We start from the raw sequence: 20,547 nt of genomic DNA on the forward strand, positions 1-20,547 counted from the left end.
TGGGGGCATCTTGAAGATCAACTGAGTTTTACACAAGGAATACTCTTCCTTGCACAGGCACCTTTCACCAGATCCGAAGCAGTGTGCCTGCACGCAAAAACTTCTGGATGCGAACTTTTATTTCTGTAGGCCTCGGGGAGTCACAGGCCTCTTCACGCCTGCTGGGGTCCTCCAGGAATCACCCAAGCGATTTTTAGAAGGCTCCTCCACAGGTCAACTGTGACGTGAACCCACTCGAGGCCCTCAACCCAGCACTGGAATGCACCACCAAGTGTGCAGTTATGACAATCCCACAGTTTTCAAGCACCAGAGGAGGTTTGCCCTGGCCTGCCCCTGTCTGGCTCCCTTGGCGGCTTCCCTTCCAAATTCTAACCTGCTTAGCTTCTGAGATCTGATGGGATCGGACCGTCCGGAACAAGGCAAGGTGTTATTTCCCATCCCAGATTTCAAAACAACACAAAATCAAACAACCACCCCACTCCGCCCCAATGCCCTCGGTCTCCCCCCTCACTCACCAATCACCCTTTCCACGATCTGGTACTGCTTGTTCAATTCCGATGCCAGTTCTTGCTGGCAGTTAAAATACTCCACGTCTTCTGGGGAGACCTTTGCTAACCTGCCCAAGAAAGAGACAGGTGAGCAGGTGGGCAGCAGCTAGGGCCCTGAGCGGGAATCCCGGCCCACGATGTCACAGGTCTAAAAACCAACTTGGCTAAAGAATTTAAAGAGCGGGCTGAAAGCAGAGGAAAGTAGAGGTTTGTTTTGCAGAGAAGGCAGATTTTGGCTGTACGTGGTGGGGATGTATTAGAGCTAAGATGCACTGGGGGAAGGTGATGAAACGAATTCCGGTAAGTTTGGGAAAAGAGGTTCGTATGAAACCAGAGAGAGTTTTATTAATCTGTCTTCCTGAACTGGAAGGAGAAAGTCTATCTGTGGTCCTCCATGTGTTAAATGGCAGCAAGGATGAATTTTGCTCAAGTTTGGAAGAGTAAGAATCGACCCAGTTTGAATACCGGGGGCAACAGAGTGAAAGAAAATTATGCTTTGTTTAAACTGAGAACAAAAACATAGAGATTTGAGAGGAAATGATAAGGATGGAGGCATTAAATCCACTAGATTTTGCTGATAGGAATTAGGGTTGGGCTTGTCATTAAATATGCTTTTAAATCATCGTTTTATTTTTGTAAATTTTGCAATCTTGAATGGGTGACCTATTTGTTATTTTGAGGTGGATGGAATATTGCTCTTAATAAAATTAATTTGGCGGGGGGGATTTAAAGAGCTGGGGAAGGGTTGTACCCCGCTTTTGACTACTCAAAGGAGTCTCAAAGCAGCTTACAATCCCCTTCCCTTCCTCTCCCCACAACAGACAACTTGGGTGGGAGGCGAGCCTGAGAGAGCTCTGAGTGAACTTCTCCAGGGTGACGTACCACTGCTTGATCTCCTCCTCTTTCTTCTTGAAATTCTCCAGCTTCTTCAGGCCTTTGATTTTCTGCAGCTGCAAGGAGTCCTCGCTCTCCCACGTGCTGTGGATATAGGACCAGCCCTTCCACTTGATCAGGTACTGGACCTCCCCCTCCTCCTCCTTGGGGTCAAAATCGGCACAGGGGTCACCGCTGGCCTCTGTCGCGTAGACTGTGGTGGACGCCCCGGTGGCTGTCAAGAGGGGGTGGGGAGAAAGGGAGTGTCAATCAAGCAACAATTGTCACAGCAGCTTAAGCTGTGTTTCCAGAACAAGACAGGCAGTGGAATGGGCTTCCTTGGGAGGTGGTGGGTTCTCCATCTTTGGAGATTTTTAGACAGAGGCTGGAGAGCTATCTGACGGAGAGGCTGATTCTGAGAAGATTCAAGGGGGTGGCAGGTGACAATGGATGAGCAATAGGGCTGTGTGTGTCCTGCATAGTGCAGGGGGTTGGACTAGATGACCAAGGAGGCCCCTTCCAACTCTATGATTCTTTGAGATCCTGGCCACAGCAAAAATGTCCCCCAGGAAACACTTAGCCACTCTCCAAACCAGATCACCACCAGGGGATGCCTCCAAATAGAAAACTAGGGAGTAAAACTTTTCTCCTTGATGGTCTAGCTCTCTACCAGCAGGGAAATTGTCATGCACAGGGGCATCCACACCATCTGGAACGGTGTACAAACACATGTTTTGCTACTTTGTTTCCTTGCAAGAATTAATCCGGGCCAAGGCCTTACCTCCTTTCCGACTGATTCTTGCGTCCATCACTTTCTCGATGGTTTCGCTGTTGTCCGGCTGCTCCTCGGCCCCTTCGCCGGTCATCTCGATCAAGTCATCCGAGTCCGTCTCAAAATCGTCGTCCTCCTTGTAGCTGGGGGGGGGAGGACAGAGAAGAAACGGTGTGAAAGCTCTTCCCTCCTGACGAGCAAGCAAAGGTAAAAAAACCAGCCCTGCAGGTTGTTGGAGAGGGAAATGAGGCCTATTCATGCTTCCCGAGAAGAATCCCAATCGGCCCGTTGCCGTTACCAGAAATCTTAATAATACCTCATCCGTAAGGTTTTAGCCAGAACTTGAGAGGGGGGCAAACCACGGCAAAGACGTCATGAATTAAAGTAAGATTCAAGTCTAGTAACACCGTAAAGACCCAAAAAAGATTTCTGAGCCAAAAGCTTTTGAAAGTCCTTTTGTTCCCAGGGTTGCCAGCCTCCAGGTGGCGCCTGGAGATCTACTGATATTAGATCTCCAGATGTTCAAGATCAGATCCCAAGAGAGCTGCTCTGGATGGTGCGTTTTATCACATTACTCCCTGCTGAGGGACCCCCCCTGCCCCAAACTTCACTTTCTCCAGACTCTCTCCCACCCCCCAGCTCCAGGTATTTCCCATCCCAGAGTTGGCAACCTCGATTTGTCACAGAACAGACTCTGAGACCAGGGGGCACCTTGAAGACCAACGGAGTCTCATTCTGGGTCTAATCTTTTCTGTGCATCAATCAGACCCCTCAAGCAGCTCTCTGCAGAGGCAAACAAGACATTTTCTCTCATCTCATCTAAATAAATAAAATGACAGCAGGGTATGAAATCTGAATAAAGCCCCCAATTCGGGGCTTGCACCCACCAATACCTGACATTTTTGGCTGCTCGGCGCCGGGTCTGTCTTTTGGGGGTCTCATCGTCCTCATCGTCATCTTCGTCCTCTGACGTCTCCGTTTTCCTTCTCCTCTTCCCGCGCTGGGGCTTGTGGCCCTTCTTCCCCACCGCCTTGCCCAGAGCTCTGAAAGGAATCACAGATCTTATGCCAAGGAAGGGGGCAGAAGCCGAGGCCTCCGTGGCACAGAATTGGGAAGGGGGGCCCAGGGAAGATCTAAGGGCGGCCCACACCGGAAAGAGACTGGCCTCTCATGGAGGACTTAAGAGCTGCCACGTTGCTTATTGGTCATTAAGAGGTTTCTTCTGGCATCTTCAGGAGGAAAGGCAATGTGGTATAGCCTCATCCTAGCAGGTCTCAGAAGCTAAGCTTGGAGGGAAGGCTCTGCAGAGGAAGGCAATGGCCAGCCACCTCTGCTTCTCATTGGCCTTGGAGTCTTGGATGGGAGACCCCCAAGGAAGACCCTGCAGAGGAAGGCAATGGCCAGCCACCTCTGCTTCTCACTGGCCTTGGAGTCTTGGATGGGAGACCCCCAAGGAAGACCCTGCAGAGGAAGGCAATGGCCAACCAGCTCTGCTTCCTACTTGCCCTGAAAGCCCCTTGCTGGGGGCAACATAAGTCCACTGCAACTTGCATACATATCTTGCATCTCCAGCCAACATGGAAAAGTTTACCCAGAGAGGATTTTCTGCCTGCGTGGCATTAGGCTAGCTGGTCCGGCCGAGGGATCGGGGCCCGAGCCAGTGGCTGCGGCTACCCAAAGGGAGAGACCCACCCCGCGCCTTCCTCACCTCCTCAAGATGGGCCTGCGGGCTTTCACCTTCTTCTGCTCTGGCTCGCTTTCGGCGCTGGTGCCTTGGTCCTGCTCGTCTTCCCCGTCGTCGCCGGAGCCCTCCTGCTTCCATTTCTCCCTAGACCGAAAAGGGGAGCAGCAGGAACGGGCATCATTATCAACCCACACGGCTGGGCTTTGTCATCACAGCACAGATCTCCAACGGGCAGCAACGGCTCATCAGATCCGTGACCAGCCCGAGCTGTGTGGAAGGAGCCACCAAGTCTAAACTGACTTATAGCGACCCGTGGTGATGTGGTTTAGAGCAGCGGCCTCTAATTTGAAAAAAAAAACAGGTTTCATTCCCACTCCTCATGCAGCCAGCTAGGCGACCTTGGGCTAGTCACAGTCCTCTTAGGGCTGTTCACTTAGAGCTCTCTCGGCTTCTCTCTTTGCCTCCAGCCAGGCTAAAGGAGGAGTTGGCAGGGGGTAAAAAATTAAAAGTGGGTCCCACACCAGGGGCTAAAACTGCCAGAGCACGGCCACATAGACTGGAAAACCCACAACGGCCAGCTGACTCCGGCGATGGAAGCTTAAGACTACTCCACAGGGTTGTTGTGAGAACAAAATGGAGGAAAGAAGAGTGGTTCAAGGTGGAAGTCACGTCGGAAGCAGGACATTTCGAGCGTTCACAGGTGACCGGAGACCGTCTTAAAAGCAACCTGAGTCGTCTCAGAAATAAAACACAGACCTGAAGAGATATCCCCGACGCAGACTTACGTTTTTTTCGCCTGCTTTTGGCTTCTCCTTTTGGGGCTCTCGCTCTCGGACTCACTGGCCTTGAATCAAAGGAAAAGGGACAATCAAAGGGACTGGCGGAAGGCAGCCGGGGGGGGCTCTTCCACTCGCCACGCGCTCCTTTCCGCTGCAGCCGGGGAAGGACGTGGACGAGCTCCTGGAACGCTGCTCACCGGTGCCTCGCCAAGACGAACCTTCCAAGCAGCACCTGCGAAACCAGGTTTGAGCTACGGAAGCCAAGCTGGACACACACAGACGGTCCCGGACCCACAAACACACAGGCTCCGAAACGGCACAGGGGCTGCAGTGAGACGTTGCATAAGCCGTGGGGGAAATTATCGCAGAAAGACATGTGCTCAATCCCCAGACGTGCTCCTGATGGGAGACTCAAGCTCTTCTTCAGCACGGCAAATGGGTCTCCTTGGGCCGCCTCCTGGACAGAAAATGGCCCAGAGGGAAAGTCCGACGTCCCTCGGATGGCCAGCGGTGGTCCCGATCCATGACGGGGGTCCATAACTGGGGCCACTCACAAGAGCGCCCAACAGCTCCCATGGCAGATGCGGACCAAGCTCTGAGCTTCATGGGACCCCACAACTCCAGAATAAAAGGGGGTTCCCCACCCCCCAATCGCTTGGAAGGAAGGGGCAGGAAAACCCACAGGCTTTCTCAGCATGGGCCGAGGTCCGAGACCAAAAAAAAGCTGCTCAAGCCTTATGCAAAAGATTTACAGGCCCACAGTCTTCCTCCTGGACGGCTGATCCCCTGGTCACACGCCCCCTTCCAGGACAGAAGAGAGATCCTCAACCAGGGTTTTGTGCAACCCTGGGGTTTCTTGATAGCCCTGGACAGGTTTCCTGAATGCTTGGGCGTTGATTATATACATATATTTTAACCTGGAGAGGAGTCAGGAGGACAGAGTGGTTTTCTGCAAGGATTCCCTTCCTCCCAGGTTTCCTCTTGCCCGGGCAGCCCTTCCCGACCCTGGCGAAATATATTCTCAGGTCTCGCTAGGATTGCCAACCTCCTGGTGGTGCCTGGAGATCTCCCAAAGTTACAAGCAATCTCCAGGTTGTGCTGCTCATTTCCCCTGAACAGAATCACTGCTTTACACAGTTGGCTTTATGGCAGCTGAGACAGACGCTTCCTTGTTTTGCCCAGGCAAGGTACTAGATTCACAAAAATGAAACTAACCTCTTATTTAACAAGCGTTTTATTTTATGAGTGATTTCATGCACACTGTAAACATGGGAATAAACATGGCCGAGAGGTGTGGCCAGACGGTGTCACTTCCTATAAACTGGCTTTTAAAAAATTATTATAAAAAGCAAAACATACAAGGACAAGTGGGATTTTTTTAAGCAGCTAGGTTAAGGCCAAACATTTCTCTCCACAAAAACTATGAGACTCCTTCGGGGAGTGAAAAGCAGGGTATAAAAACTAACTCCTCCTCTTGTCCGGGAAGAAAGAGTGCGATGTTCGGTTGCCCAATAATCAACAACACATAACTCTTCAGATGTAGGCCCCTGGTTCTGCCAAAGTTTAGGTCCCACCTCTTGCTGAGGCTTTTGGAAATTTAAGATCAGGGAATGCGGCCTGCAGCAAAATGGCAGCCAAGGAAGGTGGGGATAGTCAGAAAATGAGGCTAATCATAAAACGTTGGGAGGCCCATTCCCTGACCTTAAAGACAGTGTTTTGGGGTTCTGTTCAAATGAGGTGCCAGAGAGCCATGACTGGCTCCTTGTTTTAGGTAAGAGTGTGAATGGACACCAAGATCACTGGCTTCACAGCGCCTTCTTTGACAAAATCATGTGTCCCACCAATACGGATCAGAGACAAGAGGGTGACTTTAGCTCCGAAATGGGTGCGCTTCTCCATAACTTAGCCATGAGAACTTCTAAGGGACAGTCCTTCCAAACCGGGTGCCTGACCCTAGGCACCTAAATCCATATATAGGCACCCAAGCATAAATGGACCCACTTTCTGAGGACTGGGTGCCGCTTATATTTAAAGGTGCTTGAATACAAATTTAGGTGCCTACCTTTGGATTTCCAACTTGGGCACTCTCTGTTTTACTCTGACCTTTCCTGAGTCTCAGTTTGTCCATCTGCAAAAAAACGGAAGGGGGAGGAAAACAAAAAAAAACAAAAAAACAGATATGGCTTACCCTCTTTTGAGATCGAGTTCAAGGGGGGAGGGGGAGAGCCCCAGGCGTGAAAGAAATCGATAAAATGAATAACCAGCCACCCCCCCACCCGGCCCCAACCAAGCCGTCCGGTGAAAACGACCACAACAAAAATGGGAGGGCTCCATTACCACGTCGCTTTTAACGGGGTCGGATGAAAAGGAAGGAAGGAAATGGCTCAGGCAGCTGATGAAAAACCCGGCTCATGCATTGGAATGGAGGGGAGTACTAACCATCTAAAAATGCAAAAGGAAATGGGGGAGAAAACGAAAAGACCAAACACACGTACACATTTTTGCATGCACGAAAAACACGGCCCCGTTGCACGGTCCCTTTGGATCCCAGAACGGTGCACTTCGGACAACCGATTCCCGGATGTCTTTTTCTTGCATTTTGCTAAATGGCACCAGACTCGAACGAGGCTGATGCTGCCCATTTCCAGTCAAGCAGAAGCCGATCACCCCTCCCACCCCACGGTACTTTGGCGACCTTATAGAATCATAGAGTTGGAAGGGGCCATACAGGCCATCTAGTCCAGGATCAGCCCAAAGCAGGGACTGGGCCCACTCCACCAGCAAAATGCAAATACTGACTTCTGCTTAAATGCATCAAGAGTGACAACAAATATGGCAGCCCTCGGAGTCTCCCCAATTTCACCTTCGGTACGGTTCGTCCTTACCTCGTCTTTAATATTGAAACGAGAGGGCTCTTGTCGGCTGCGGTTCGACCTCCTCACCCCATAAACGTCTGGATATTCTTCCCACATCTGCAAAAACAAGCCAGTCCTGAATTCTTTAACCATCCTCCATGCAAAGGTCTTAGGGGCTGCCCCACGTACATTGCATTCACACAACAGGCCTGCGAGGTAGGCCTTTATCCAACCAGCCCACTTATTTACTCCTCCCAGGAGAAAAAAAAGGAGGGGGGCATATAATATATACGAAGGGTGGCCAAGCTGTCACTCTCCAGATGTCTACGGACTACAGTTGCCATTAAACCCTGCCAGCACGGCCAATTGGCAAGGACTCATGGTAACTGTAGTCAGTGGACATCTAGAAAGCCACGATTTGGCCACACTTGTGTATCTTGGACAATGTGTCTCTCCTGTTTATGTGGACCATTTTGATGACAAAATCCTATGATTCTAAACTTTGAATAAAAGAGCTTTCTGTCGTCAACCGGACCAGGCCCGCTCTGCAGGGAGGGGTCGGTCTAGTCATTAAGCAAATTCTAAAAATGATCTGACTCAGAGTAAGAAAACGTCCCCTGGATGTTTGCAGGCCAGGTTGCCAGGATCCAACCGGCCTACCTTTTTGACGTCGGCTATCCTCTCTTTCTTGGACGCTGGCCTCTCTTTGGCTTCGGGGGGCGTCTGCTGAGATTTCGAGCCCGTCGACTCGCTCTCAGACTCTGAGGGGCTTTCAGTGGTCTCCGAGCTGCTGTGGGACTCACTCCCATGGTCAGTAGCCTGCTCGCTGTCGGACTGGCTCGCTGAGTCTGATCCGGAGGCCTCTTCGGATGCTGAGTGACTACGGAGAAAGACAGGAGTGGGTTCTCGCTGTCAACAACTAGGCCAGAGGGGACTACAATTCCCATGAGCCCCTGCCAGCTTCTGGACATCTGGACATCAGCATGGACAACTGGAGAGCCGCAGTCTGGCCACCCCTGCTACAAGCATTAAAAGGTCTGGATTGAAAACCGAATGGAGCTTTCCCATAACCCCACTGGGTCTAATTTTTGTTTGACTTTTAATTATTTCAGAAATTAATAGAAAAACAGCAGCGTATTCTCGAACAGGTGTGCTCACGACCCACCCACCAAAAAGAATAAGATCAGTGCACTTTTACAACATGCAGCCATGATGCGTTTTTGGAGGTGAGTGCTGGTTGGGGGGGTCAATATTCAAAGGCAATCTGTCTTTCCTGGCTCTTTTCCGGCTTTGATCTGCCCATTCCCCATTCTGGTGTAAGTTACCCTGCTCTGTCCCGAAATCCCAGAGGAAAAGGTGGAGAGCAGCTACCCAGAAGAGCTCCCATCCCCACGAGAAAGAAGCTAAATATCTCCTACAATAATTATAATTACAGCACTCAGATCCATCCCCCCGCCCCCTGCCCTTCTCTCTCCAACATCAAGCAATCCCATTTTAGACTGTTAATTATTTCATTTGCAATAAATGTTTGGCCTAAATCACACTTTGGCAAGCCCGCACGCGGGGCAGAACCGATGGTACTGAAACAGAACGAAAGGCACATTTTTTAAGAGGCTCGTCCGAGACACAAAGAGAAGGGGAAAGATGCAAGAGGAGATATTTCCCTCCGGAAACGGGCAGAGGGCAGCAGTGAAACGCACCTCTGGAAACAGAAGCCGGGCCAGAGGCACCCAGCCAAATGTCCAGGAGCCATTTTAAAACTCTCCTCTGCTGCGCATAATGTTCCACCATCTTATGACCCTCCTTCGGGTGTCACGTCCCTTGCAAAGAACAGCGGCAGGGGGGCACCCTAGTGCTGAAAGCAAGAGAAACGGGATCGATGGGGCTTTGGGAGGGGCAGCAGGGGGAGATACCCTCAAAGAAGACTGGAAATCCACTTTTTAAATAGCAGCTTTAAACAGAAATAAGACGGCCACTGTAATTCTGTCCCTCCTGCCCCATCCTTCCGGGGGGTTTCAGGTACCCAGAGAAAGCACGTCTGATCCTGCTGCTCTCGACCAGCATGCAGGGCATCTTCTGCAAATGAACCCGAGACGCCAGGAGTCTAAAAGCACTAAATTAAATTAACGCAGGTATCTTAGCATAAACAGAATGACTCCGATCAGCTGGTCTCTTGTTTATTTAACTCACGGTCACCCTGTCTTTCTCCAAAGCCGTTTATGCCATTCTCCGCTCCTCCATTTTAACCTCACAACAACCCTACAAAGCAGGCCAGGCGGAAATACGGTTGGCCAGGTACCCCCTGATCACAGGAAGAGGAGAGGAAACTCCTGGAGATTTGGGGATGGAGCCTGGGGAGGTTGGGGGCCTTAGGGGGGTCCAAAGCAGCCATCTTCTCCAGGGGAACTGATCTCTGTAGCTGGAGATGAGCTGTAATTCCACGGGATCCCCAGGCCCCACCTGGAGGCTGGCATCCCTTGGCTGAAAAAGTGTGACCAGCCCAAAGTCTAGTGAAACTCAAACAACGCACAGGTCTTTTGAAGCCCTAGTTTTTACTCCAATGATCAAGCATGCCTTATTTACAACTAGCATTGTGTGTCAGACTAGGATCTGAGAGACCCAGGTTCGAATCCTGGGGAACCTTGGGGGAAGCACACACGTGTAGCCTGCCCACCTCCCAGGGTTGTTGAGAAGATAAAAAGGAGGGGAGAACAATGCACCCTACTTTGTGTTGCCAATGGACAAGAAACCAATGGTATAAACAAGTTTTGTTTTTGTTTTTTGAAGGAGTCTTGGGAAATATGGCAGCCTGGAGCAAAGGGTTAAAAAAGCAAGGCCTCCAGGTTTTTAAAAATTTGTTTTTAATTAAAAAGGGGTCTCAGAGACCAGGGGGAGTCAAAAGGTGGCCCTCCAGATGTCCATGGACTACAATTCTCAGGAGCCCCCTGCCAGCATTCGCTGGCAGGGGGCTCCTGGGAATTGTAGTCCATGGACATCTGGAGGGCCGCAGTTTGACTACCCCTGTCAGAGACCCTTGCCTTGACCAGGGTTATGGGCAGGATCACGCAGAAGGCGAGGCAAAGGATACAAACAGCTCGGAGTCCCTAGCAGGGCGGAAGGCAAGATATAAACACAGCAAATCAACAGTTTAAAGCTGGAGAGCCGGGTCCCTTCACCTGACCAAGCCAGCCAGAAGCAGCTATCGGAAAGGCTTGTGAATTACGTTATTTCTGCAAACAAAGAAACAGACTCCAAAATGCGGTTATTTATTTATTTATTAGTTTATTTTAAATTGGTTCTCTCCCTCACTGGACACAAAAGCCAGCCTTGCAGTGAGTGAAAGCTCTAACAGAAAGGAGGCAAAAAATAGCCATGCAAATCAGCCCGGTGGCTACTCACAGGCGGTTCTTGACTCTAGGAAAGCGGGTGAGCGAAAATTAGGGGGGGGGAGCGGAAAGTGCACTTTTAAAGAGAACTGATCTTAGAGTGCGTTTCCGAAATTTGCTGCAGTTTTCACGCTGGTGAGCTGGTTGAACAATATTTGGTCCCGTGACTCTGCTGTCTTCCCCTCAGGGAGCCCTGTGGTCCAAGCGCAGATTTTCACCAGCCAGCTGTGTCTCTGCATGAGTCTCTGTTCTGGCCCCGCCTCATTTGAATCAGCCACAGGGTGAGCGGGGGGGGGGGGGGGAGTGGACAATTCTACAGGATCTCTACTATTGGCACGATGGGATTAATGACGTCCAAAGCGAGAGACAAAGAGGAGCTGTTCTCCTTCGGAAGAGGTTGCCGCTGTATACTCTCGGGCCTTCTCTCTTGACACAAAAGGCAGGATTGTTGAGACAATCCATTCTGGGAATTTGGAAATATTTTCAGAGGAAAGCGATGCTGGTCGTACAACAGCTGGATTTGCATTTGGCAGCACTGTGGAAACCAACAAGATTTTTGGGATGGGAGCTTTTGAGCTCCCTTCATCAGATACAAGCAGTGCTGGAGACCTTATACCCCAATCCAAAGGTGAGAAAGGTTTTGCAAAGAAAGGAGTCAGGACACAGAGGCATTGCATGCCCATTGTAGCTCTGTATCCCTCCCACCTTCTGCCTGGGATATAAAGGATATAAGGACTCTGAGATTTCCTTTCCAATTCGTATCTGATGAAGATACAGGCGGGGGTGGAACAAACTGCACCAGAGTAACCATCAAATCGGGAAATGTTGATTTTGAAGGCAGAGGGGCAGGAGGTCCCAAATGCCACTGAGCAAAGAAGATGCAAGGAAGGTTTTAGGGAGAGATCTAGGCCATCTATCCCATGCGACAGACTCAGGTGGGTCAGAAGCAGCAGAAAAACGTTGAGTCCAGAGGTACCTTTAAGCCCAACCATGTTTAATTCAGAGTATAAGCTTTTGGGTGTGTGCTGGCAGGGGCTCATGGTGACTGTAGTCCATGGAATATAGAGAGCCAGTTTGGCCCCTTCTGGCCTGGTTCAAGCCTGGGGAGTGATGATTCGAACCCAGGTCTCCCAGATCCTAGTCTGAGTCACTTCACGCATCAGAGGAAGCTGTCTAGACAAGAAGGTGTGGGGGAATCAACTTGTCAGGAGAGACTGTCCATTTGAAAACTAGCTCTGCTTAACTGGTGCCCAGCACAGGTGTTTGGCTTAAATGCCAGGGCCTCATCCGTGCTGGAAAAGAATGCCCCTGAGCATGCACAAAGTACCCTGCTCTCATCAAAGAAAGACTGTCCTCTCAGCTCCCTTTCACATGCACTTAACTGTTTCTGGGGAAAACATAAGCAGGGTTTTCAAGTATTAAAATGTGCCCAAAAACGGGGGGACTCACCGTTTTCACTTGAAAATATATACATATATTAAATATTAAATTACCCAGACTCCTCCACTCCTTATCCCATAAAGCCTACCCCGCAACCAAGAGGAGGGGCTTCCAAGCAGCCAATAGGAAATGCCTCCGTTTTGCACCTAATATGGACATTTCCGGGAGGGAGAGACAAGTAGGGGAGGGGATGCAAACCCAACCATGCAAAGGAGCTGGAATAAAACAAATCGCTTAAATCAACTATTGCTACTTTAAAGGTATTTCCAAATTGCTATTTCAAACCTCCTTTTAAATACCCCTACTGTTTAAGCGGTGATCAAGACTTAAAAAAAGAAAACAATTAGGCAAATGCTTGGGGGTTGTATAAACTGATCCTTCATCTCTTTGCCCTGAGAGGAAGACAAAAGCCAAATGTCTCTTGCTGAAAGAGAACAGCGAGAACAGATCGGAGAATCTGATTTGGAGGTTTGCAGCCCTGGGGAGGGAGGGGAGAAGAGGAGAATTTTTTTAAAGGGGCAGAACCCCGATTTCAGCATTTCGGGATCCTTACATCTCAAACAGGCAAAATGTGTTGTTGTGCCGGTCGGCTCTTGCACATTAATTCAATAAAAATCTGCCATAGCCAGTCACACAAAACACGTGTTTTGCTTTTCAAAGCCAGCCAGGGAGAGGGCTTGGAAGCTTTCTCCAAACCCGGCTGGAGATGTCAGCAAGCAGCAAGAAGAGGGGACCATCTGGGGATGAGTCAGAGGAGTTCGAGCGAACCAAAAATCTCCATCCAGCCATTCCAGTTCAAAGGCTCTTCCAGGACAGGACGTGGAGAGCCAGACGTTAAAAGGGCAGAGCCCTGGACCCAAATTTCCACAACGGGGCTCAGGTGCCAGGGAAGCTGGTCAGGTAGAAGCGTACCTAGGAGTGAAAGCATTGGGCTGTTTTCTTACGTACCAAATGTAGTTTGCTCTCAAATGTAGCCCAGTTTGGAAGGACCTTCCAGTTCAGTGAGAGTTATTCTGACTGGGGATTTTAGACATCTGAGCATTCAAACCAGCACATGGTCAAGGACTAGGGGAGATGAAACCTAACCTCGTTTACTGGGGAAATCAGAAATCGCTGCTATGTTTCAGCCATTTCCATCTTCAAGCCCAGAGGAGGGGGCCGCACTCCCCTAGATAAGCGTAATTTACGGCACAAATGCTTGGCGTGTGCCCCTCTGAGCACCGAAACCTGGCAGAGCACAGCATCCAAGCCAGCAAGATCGGAGTGAGTGGGGACTGACCCCAGACCCGTTAAAAGAATTAAACCCCTGGCCATCTTTGCGCAAACAGTGATTTGCGCTGGACACATGAGAAGACCTATGCTTGGCACCAGGGACGCTGCACCCCAAGGGTGGACGGATGCTTCAAAAGCGGCCGGCAGCACGCCAGCATTTGATGACTTTGCGAAAGCCTCGCATCGACAGGACTCCCTGAACCGGTTTGCATCCGTTTGCATTTTTTATTTTTAGAGAGCGAGAGATCAGGGGGAGAGACACGGCCCATGGCTCCAAAACCGGCTTTGCAGGCGCATAAAGCAGCCATGCTTTCTCACAAGGCCACCTCCGAGCCCTGCCTGTTTGTGGCTGGGAAAGCAGAAGCCGAGCCAGTGGGAGGCAAGAGTGGTGAGCGGCTCAGGGGGGAGGGCGGTCTGGGGCTGACGTCAGGAGCGGGGCCGGGCTTCGGCTGCCACGGAGCCCGGGGAGGTGACCCGCCTGTTACCAGGCGTGCCGACAGCCAACCAGATCCCGCAGCCAGCCCAGGATGACCTCTGAACTCCCCAGCAGCCACTTCCGGCAGTGGTGTTCCCGTCCACCCCACCCCCATGCACACTGCAATGCACTAGGTCTCTCGGCTATGCGGCACAAAGGAACAGCCATTTTGTGGCAAGCCGGGCTTGCAGTGAAAAAAACGCCAGGCCGCTTCTCCTTGTGGATCGCCACCCGCCTCTCCGTCTCCTTCCCCAAACGAGAGGCGTGCCTCCGAGCCATCGATGTGCAAAGCTCGTAGACTCAGCCAGACGGCTGCTTTCCTCGGCTCCCTCCCTCCCCTTGTCCATTGTTTCCAGCTAAAATCCTCCATGCAGAGTGCTGTTTCATAAAATGGCTGCCAGCAACATGTTTCGAGAGCAGAGTCTGCACCGGTCAGCTCCCACAGGCTGACGGGGTTCGAGGCAGAACAGCCCCACAAGAAAGCCCCCCGTTTACAAAGCTTTGCATCTGCCATGCGCCCCTCGTGTTTTGGATCTGGACAATGTGCTCTAATCTGTGGTGCACTGCAACAGCTAGAATCTTGCCGCATGTGCTTTTCCTGGGGGACACGTCTTGTTTATGTGCATCGCGCCACGTACACCCCCACCAACCCCGCGCATGAATGCCCCGACCCTGCAGAGTTGACTTAAAAGCATTTCACCAACCAATGTCCCGATCCTAACTTGATTTACCTTGGCGTAAATGTCACCAAACTAGAATGGGATTGCTGCCCCGGGAAAATCTGCTTTGTCGGATTTGGGTATGGACAGGAATGCAGCCAAACCTCATAGTGAGCCATACTAAAATCTACAGGTATGTAGGGATGGCTCTTCTGCAGCTGGAAACATCTGGCAAGGCCTGGTTCAGGAAATGTCATGTTGGCCTTCTCCCTACAGGCCTTCATGTGACACGTTAAGGATAGATTCGGCCAAAGAAACATTTAAATTAGGTTTTAAGATGGATTTCTGTTCTGTATTGCAGGCCTCACAGACAGCTTTAATATTGGGAAAAGAGCTGTTTTTTTGTACCGCACTTTTCATGACCTGAAAGATTCTCTGGCTTCCAATCGCCTGCCCTTCCTCTCCCCAAAACTCGCTGTGAGGCAGGCGAGGTTGAGAGAGCATGGAGAGAACTGGGACTGGCCCACGGTCACCCAGCCGGTGGGGAGTCCAACCTGGTTCTCCAGATTACAGGCCACTGCCCTTAACCATTCTCCAAGTTGGCGCTCTGCTTGAACTCTAGTACGTGTATTTTAAGTCATAACCTTACAGCAGAGGTGGCCAAATGTCCATGGACTACAATTCCCATGAGCCCCTGCCAGTATGCAGATGCTCTCCACCGCAGAGAGCCAGTGTGGCCACCACTTGCCCCTTGGTGAAGACCTCACATAACCCACTTGGTTTCATTTTAATCACAACCCAAATCTTGACAGATGTTGTTAGGGAAGGCGCCAGCATAGAAGCTGGTTCTCAGAATCCACACCGGTGGTCTTTGAAAGGTTCACAATAGGCTAGAGTCCAGCGCTTTGAATCTTTGGTCCTTATGGAAGCCTTCAGAGCTGGGAGACCTGTGACTCCTGGAGCGTGTGGATGCTATCCCGTGCCGAGAGGACACCAAAGCGTGCAGATTTTACCCCATTCCAGTGCATCTGAAGCCTGGAGAACAGTTGGCTACCCATAACATCTCACTAGTCAAGTATTAACCCAACTTCTCCAGCTGAAGAGCAAAGAGTCAAGGCTGTGTTTTCATCCCAAGAGGATCAAAATGTATTATTTGCAAAGAAACTGACTTCCTTTTGAGGTTTATATTGTGGCGCCCTTAAGAATGGGAAACATTTGGGGTGGTCAAAGGACTGTGTGATTTCTCAGAATGACAGCAAGGCCCACACGCCCTTCATCTCCATTTTACACACCTCCCGCCCCCACAGACGGGCACACCTCCTAATCCAGAGAGGACCTGATGTCATAGACTGATGACGTGCTTCCTCCTCAATCAGGAAGTGAGAGGCAGTCAGAAGTCTAGCACCTCTCCCTGCTGGGCCCACCAGGAAACAAACAAAAAAAAGAGCATATTTTAGGACCTTCAGGACCTCGGAAAAGAAGCTTCAAAGATACAGCTGCTCAGAGCATTCGGTTTCCCACAGTACATGTGACTGAGGCCTGCCAGCAATCAATATATTTGGATGAAAAATAGCAAGAAGGGGGTGGGGATAGAGGGACAAGGAACCAGTATTTTATTTTCTTGTAAAGGCTGCTTGCAGATTGGCTGGCTCTGAACATATGATCCGTTACCCAGAAAGCAGGAGTTCACCTGTGGAGGTTATGCAAATAATTTACCCAAGAGGGGGGGGGAAAAGGGGGGGGGAGAATCTCAGAAGAGATTGTCTCTAATCTTAATTCTGATACAACTCAAATCTCCAGCCTTTGCAGGAAATCTGCAGCCTGGTGGGCCTCAGATTCTCCTTCTTCATCTTATCACTTTAAAGAAAATATATGCTTTCTTCTATCACTAATATATGTGGAGCTGAACGATTCATCTCAAGATAAACTTTCTACCAAGTCAATTGTTTTAATTTTTTGTCACATCGTTTCCAGGAGGGGCCATAGTCATAACAAGCATTGTCTTATGCTTGTTTCCTTTGTGTGTCAATAGCATTGATCCCCTCTCCCCACCCCATCAATTGCAGCTAAATCTGTTTAGCTTTTGGATTAGATTCACTCCCAGGACAAAATTCCAAATTTGCTCCGTCCAGAAATCACGTTCAAATCTTAGCCTGCTCTCGAGAGTTTATCTGCCAGGATGTCATTTTCAACACCTGTCTCTTTAATGGGTTAAGTCCGGCTATAAAAAAAGATTTCATTCATTCATCTGCCACAAGCACAGGTTGCTGGCTAAGTTAGCTTCAGAATGAGAAGCTCAAAAGGTTCCAGGATTACAGGTACTCAAAAAAGAAAAAAGGATTTAATAAAAAGAGCGAGAAATCAATGTTGCAGGAGTCATATTTTCGATTTAGCATGTGTTGCTAAATTTGTTTTTTTGTTTTTTGTTTTTTTTTAAATAGCAGCACAAAATAAAAGTTGCGTTTGGAGTTCTACTTCTCCTCACCCCAGACCGAGAAAAATATCAACGATCCAAACAATGTGAACATCAGGATTCAAAAGAGTTCCCAGCAGAGATGACTTCTTTTTAAATAAACCAACCACTATCAGGAGGAAAATGTGGTTAAAGTGTATCGAAATACCCTAAAAATAACTAAAACAGTATCAAAGTCCGAGACGCCAAAGCCAAGCCTCAAGCGATGGGGATCAACCCGACAAGCACTTTTCCTGTTTTTATTTTTAAATGATTTTTTTTCATTCATCTAACTTCTGCGGGGTCTTATTTACTATCGTACTGAGCCGGCAGGCTTCTGCATGGCCTTCAAGTTGGAAGTTTAGACTTCAGAAATTCTTCCAAGACAAAAAAAAAAAATTGCCTTCTACATGAAATGGTGCAATGCAGCAGCCGCTTAAAAAGCAAGGTCATTTTTCACAGCACAAAAGCCCTCCAAAACCAGGAAATCCACAAGCTGAAACCCACTGACAAGGGAGAAATAATAGGGCCAGCACAGGAGGAAAGGTGCATTCCCTTTTCATCTGTGCCATGGGGCCTCCAAGCCACAACCCAACTTTCCGAAAATTGCTATTAAAAATCAGGGTGTGGCATCTGTGAAATCTCAAGGTCACTCCTTAAGCGGAGAATCAAAAGCACCCAAAGATCTAAATTTTGATTCTGTAGGGCTGGGACCCCGAAGCTGTCAAGAGGTAAACAGTGTGATCAGGTTAAGCAAAAGAGGGGAAAAAAATAAAAGTTGAGAGGGCATACCTCGATGCGTTGCTGGGGAGCGAACCCTCCTCTCCGTGGCTTTTGTCCCTGTTTCTCATCATCTTTGAATTCTCAAAATGTGGAGGGCAAAGGCGACGAGCCCCCGCGTGTGCTTTGAAGTCCTGCGCCCAGGTATTTACTGTCAAAAGTTGAAAGAAAGGTAAAGTCCCGCCGGGATGCCTTCGGATCGCACGACGACGAAAAAAGAAGAGAGTCCGGACGTTGCAATGGGATTTGTTACAATAATGCAAAAGCACGGAGGGGGAGAAATTAAGATTGCAAAATTACATTTTTCTCCCCCTAATAATTTAAAAAAAAAATCAGCCCTGGGGAACGCGGTGCAAACTTTCCCGAAGTGGCCGGCGGAGCCGCTAGGCTCGCTCTTTCATGGCGTCATTCGGGATCGTGCAGATCGCTCGGCAGACCAGGCTCCGCAAAAGGGTCCCCGAAAATCCGTTTTTGGGGGGAAATGAAAAAAAAAAATCCAGGCGCCCACCGGTCTCCTCGCAGCCCCCGCGCCGGGCGAGTTCCGGTCAAGGAGGGACTCATCGGCTGCCAAAAGGACGGAGCGCGGCTGCTTCCCAAAACAATGAAAAAATAACAATCAGAAGGCGTCTTTTTCTTCTTTTCGCCCCAAAACAGAGGCGAGGGGCGCGCGGCGTCCCCAAAGGGGTCCGGCCGGAGGCGGAAGGGCAAGATCCGCGGGCGAAAAGCTCCCACTAGGCGAGCAGCGCACAAACATGGAGGTGCGCCATGGCTTCCAAGCTGGGGAAAAACAACGACCCGGGCAGGCGGGCGGAGGGGAAGGAGACCCCCGCGGGCTGCCTCTCCGCCACGATGCCCCCTCCGCGGGGCCGGGAGCCGCAGGAGCCCCCCGATCCTGCCCCAAAGTTGGGCAAAGTTGCGCCCAAGTGGCGGCGGCGGCCAGCGAGGAGAGGCGAGGCGAGGCAAGGGCGGCTCAGCGCGCTCTCCAAGGCACAGCCGCCATGGAGAGCTTCCTTCCCAGCTCTGAGCTCTGCCTTTGATTGACACTCTCTCCATTTACCCCACAACTCAGGTGATGTGCCATAGACCCACCCCTTCATTTCCACCCAAAAAAAAAGAAAAGCCACCACGGGAGAGAGGGAGCCTCCACCCTAAAGGCAAGGGGACCCCCCAAGCCTGGCCATCCATGGCCACCCCAGTCTGGCGAGGGGGCAGCTTAACCCCATCCCAGCCAAGAAAGGGGGAGGATGGGCTTCTTTTGTTGTAAAAGGGGTGGCCTGGTCCTGTCCTTGACCTGGAAGGACTTCCTCTGTGGACAGGAAGTGGCGAGGCAGAGAGCCATTTTGAAGCCGTGGACGTCCAGGCTGGGCTGCCCCAGGTTACCCCGACAGGGCTCTGCAGGGGCAGCCGAGCCCACCACCCAAGGGTGGTTTCCGGGAAGGAAATGAGGACGGATCTTCTTTCTAGTAGCCGTTGAGGGGCAAGCGGCCGCGAGACCTGCCCTTTCGAAGCGCCATTGACGTGGAAAAAGAGAGGGCGGCTAGCCCTGCCAAGCTCCACGGCGCCTCCCTAGTGGCTCCACTTGGAAGCGGCCAATCGGGTAAGTGGAAATCCGATTCGTTGGTTACAGAAGTGGCTGCAAAACTGGATCCATCGTGGCGTCACGTCCGTTTTCTTAACATGGCAGATCTCAGATAGTCGATAACCAAGACTCCACGAGGGTTCACATTTTAGGTGCGTTCCATTTCCAACAGCGTTCTGAGCACCAATGATGGTGGATCAGTGACCCCTTCAGAACTTCAGTAGAGAAGTGTGCCCAGTAGCTCACCACTGAGCATGACCAATACCTAGATATGAGGATGTCCACCATGACCCCTTGGCATTCTTATTGCGTCTGGAGTCCATTGTGTCCAAAGAGACACAGTACCTTCTAACCAAAGTTCTACCAGCACAAGCCATAACCTGTTGTGTTTCTCCACCTTCGGTCCAGCCCATATGCAATTTACACTACCCATTCTCAAAGGAACCAGTCAAGAGTTGCTTAGTTTGAGAATCACACACAGTGGCATCAAGCAACAGGTCACCCCTTGGGTATAGGCCCTAGATGTCCAAATTAGGGGCACCACAGTTGTTAGTGAAGAATCCCAGGTCCAACGCATTCCACTAGCCCAAGCTTTGGATACCTTGTCTAGACCCAAGTCACCATTTTAAACAATCAACAGAGGGACTTTGTTAAGAGTGAGCAGGTAGGTTAAGATTTATCTCAAAACCATGACCACACAAATCAATGAAAGCAACATCATTCAACAGCAACATGGCCTCTTGAGTAAACTTCTACTCCCCCCCCCCCAGTAATCCTCCACATCTCCATGCCAGGATTTAACTGGATCTCCTGTCCAAAAATGATGTATCCATCAACCTACATTGGTTGGCCAAGGAGCTGCATGGCATTTCAGAGATGAAATGGCAAAACGCAACTCAAGGAAATACCTACAATTCTTTAATCATTTATATCGGCAGAAGGAGGCAAAAGATCAACCTCATCATTTTAACCAGTAACATGTACATCAGTACA

The 20,547-nt window shown here is 50.2% G+C and overlaps 1 protein-coding gene across 9 annotated transcripts in view; it reads right to left on the bottom strand.

Annotated features, from left to right (window-relative positions):
- The window catches only part of CHD2 (chromodomain helicase DNA binding protein 2), a 43,647-nt gene extending 24,629 nt beyond the window's left edge, over positions 1 to 19,018 (bottom strand). For 2 of the 9 annotated variants that reach the window (XM_077318272.1, XM_077318269.1), the window contains exons 1-10: positions 17,988 to 19,018; positions 8,172 to 8,391; positions 7,542 to 7,628; positions 6,719 to 6,784; positions 4,663 to 4,721; positions 3,902 to 4,021; positions 3,087 to 3,236; positions 2,203 to 2,336; positions 1,431 to 1,656; positions 516 to 616 (exon numbers count right to left, since the gene is read on the bottom strand). In XM_077318272.1, the coding sequence (XP_077174387.1) occupies positions 516 to 616; positions 1,431 to 1,656; positions 2,203 to 2,336; positions 3,087 to 3,236; positions 3,902 to 4,021; positions 4,663 to 4,721; positions 6,719 to 6,784; positions 7,542 to 7,628; positions 8,172 to 8,391; positions 17,988 to 18,049 (1,225 nt within the window). In that variant the 5' untranslated portion in view covers positions 18,050 to 19,018. Of the gene's footprint in view, positions 1 to 515; positions 617 to 1,430; positions 1,657 to 2,202; positions 2,337 to 3,080; positions 3,237 to 3,901; positions 4,022 to 4,662; positions 4,722 to 6,718; positions 6,785 to 7,541; positions 7,629 to 8,171; positions 8,392 to 17,987 lie in introns of all 9 variants that reach the window. The other 7 variants (XM_077318271.1, XM_077318268.1, XM_077318275.1 and 4 more) reach the window with 5 other exon arrangements.
- Positions 19,019 to 20,547: the final 1,529 nt, after the last annotated feature.

This window comes from Paroedura picta, chromosome 18 (assembly GCF_049243985.1).
Source record: "Paroedura picta isolate Pp20150507F chromosome 18, Ppicta_v3.0, whole genome shotgun sequence".
NCBI classification, from domain to species: Eukaryota; Metazoa; Chordata; class Lepidosauria; order Squamata; family Gekkonidae; genus Paroedura; species Paroedura picta.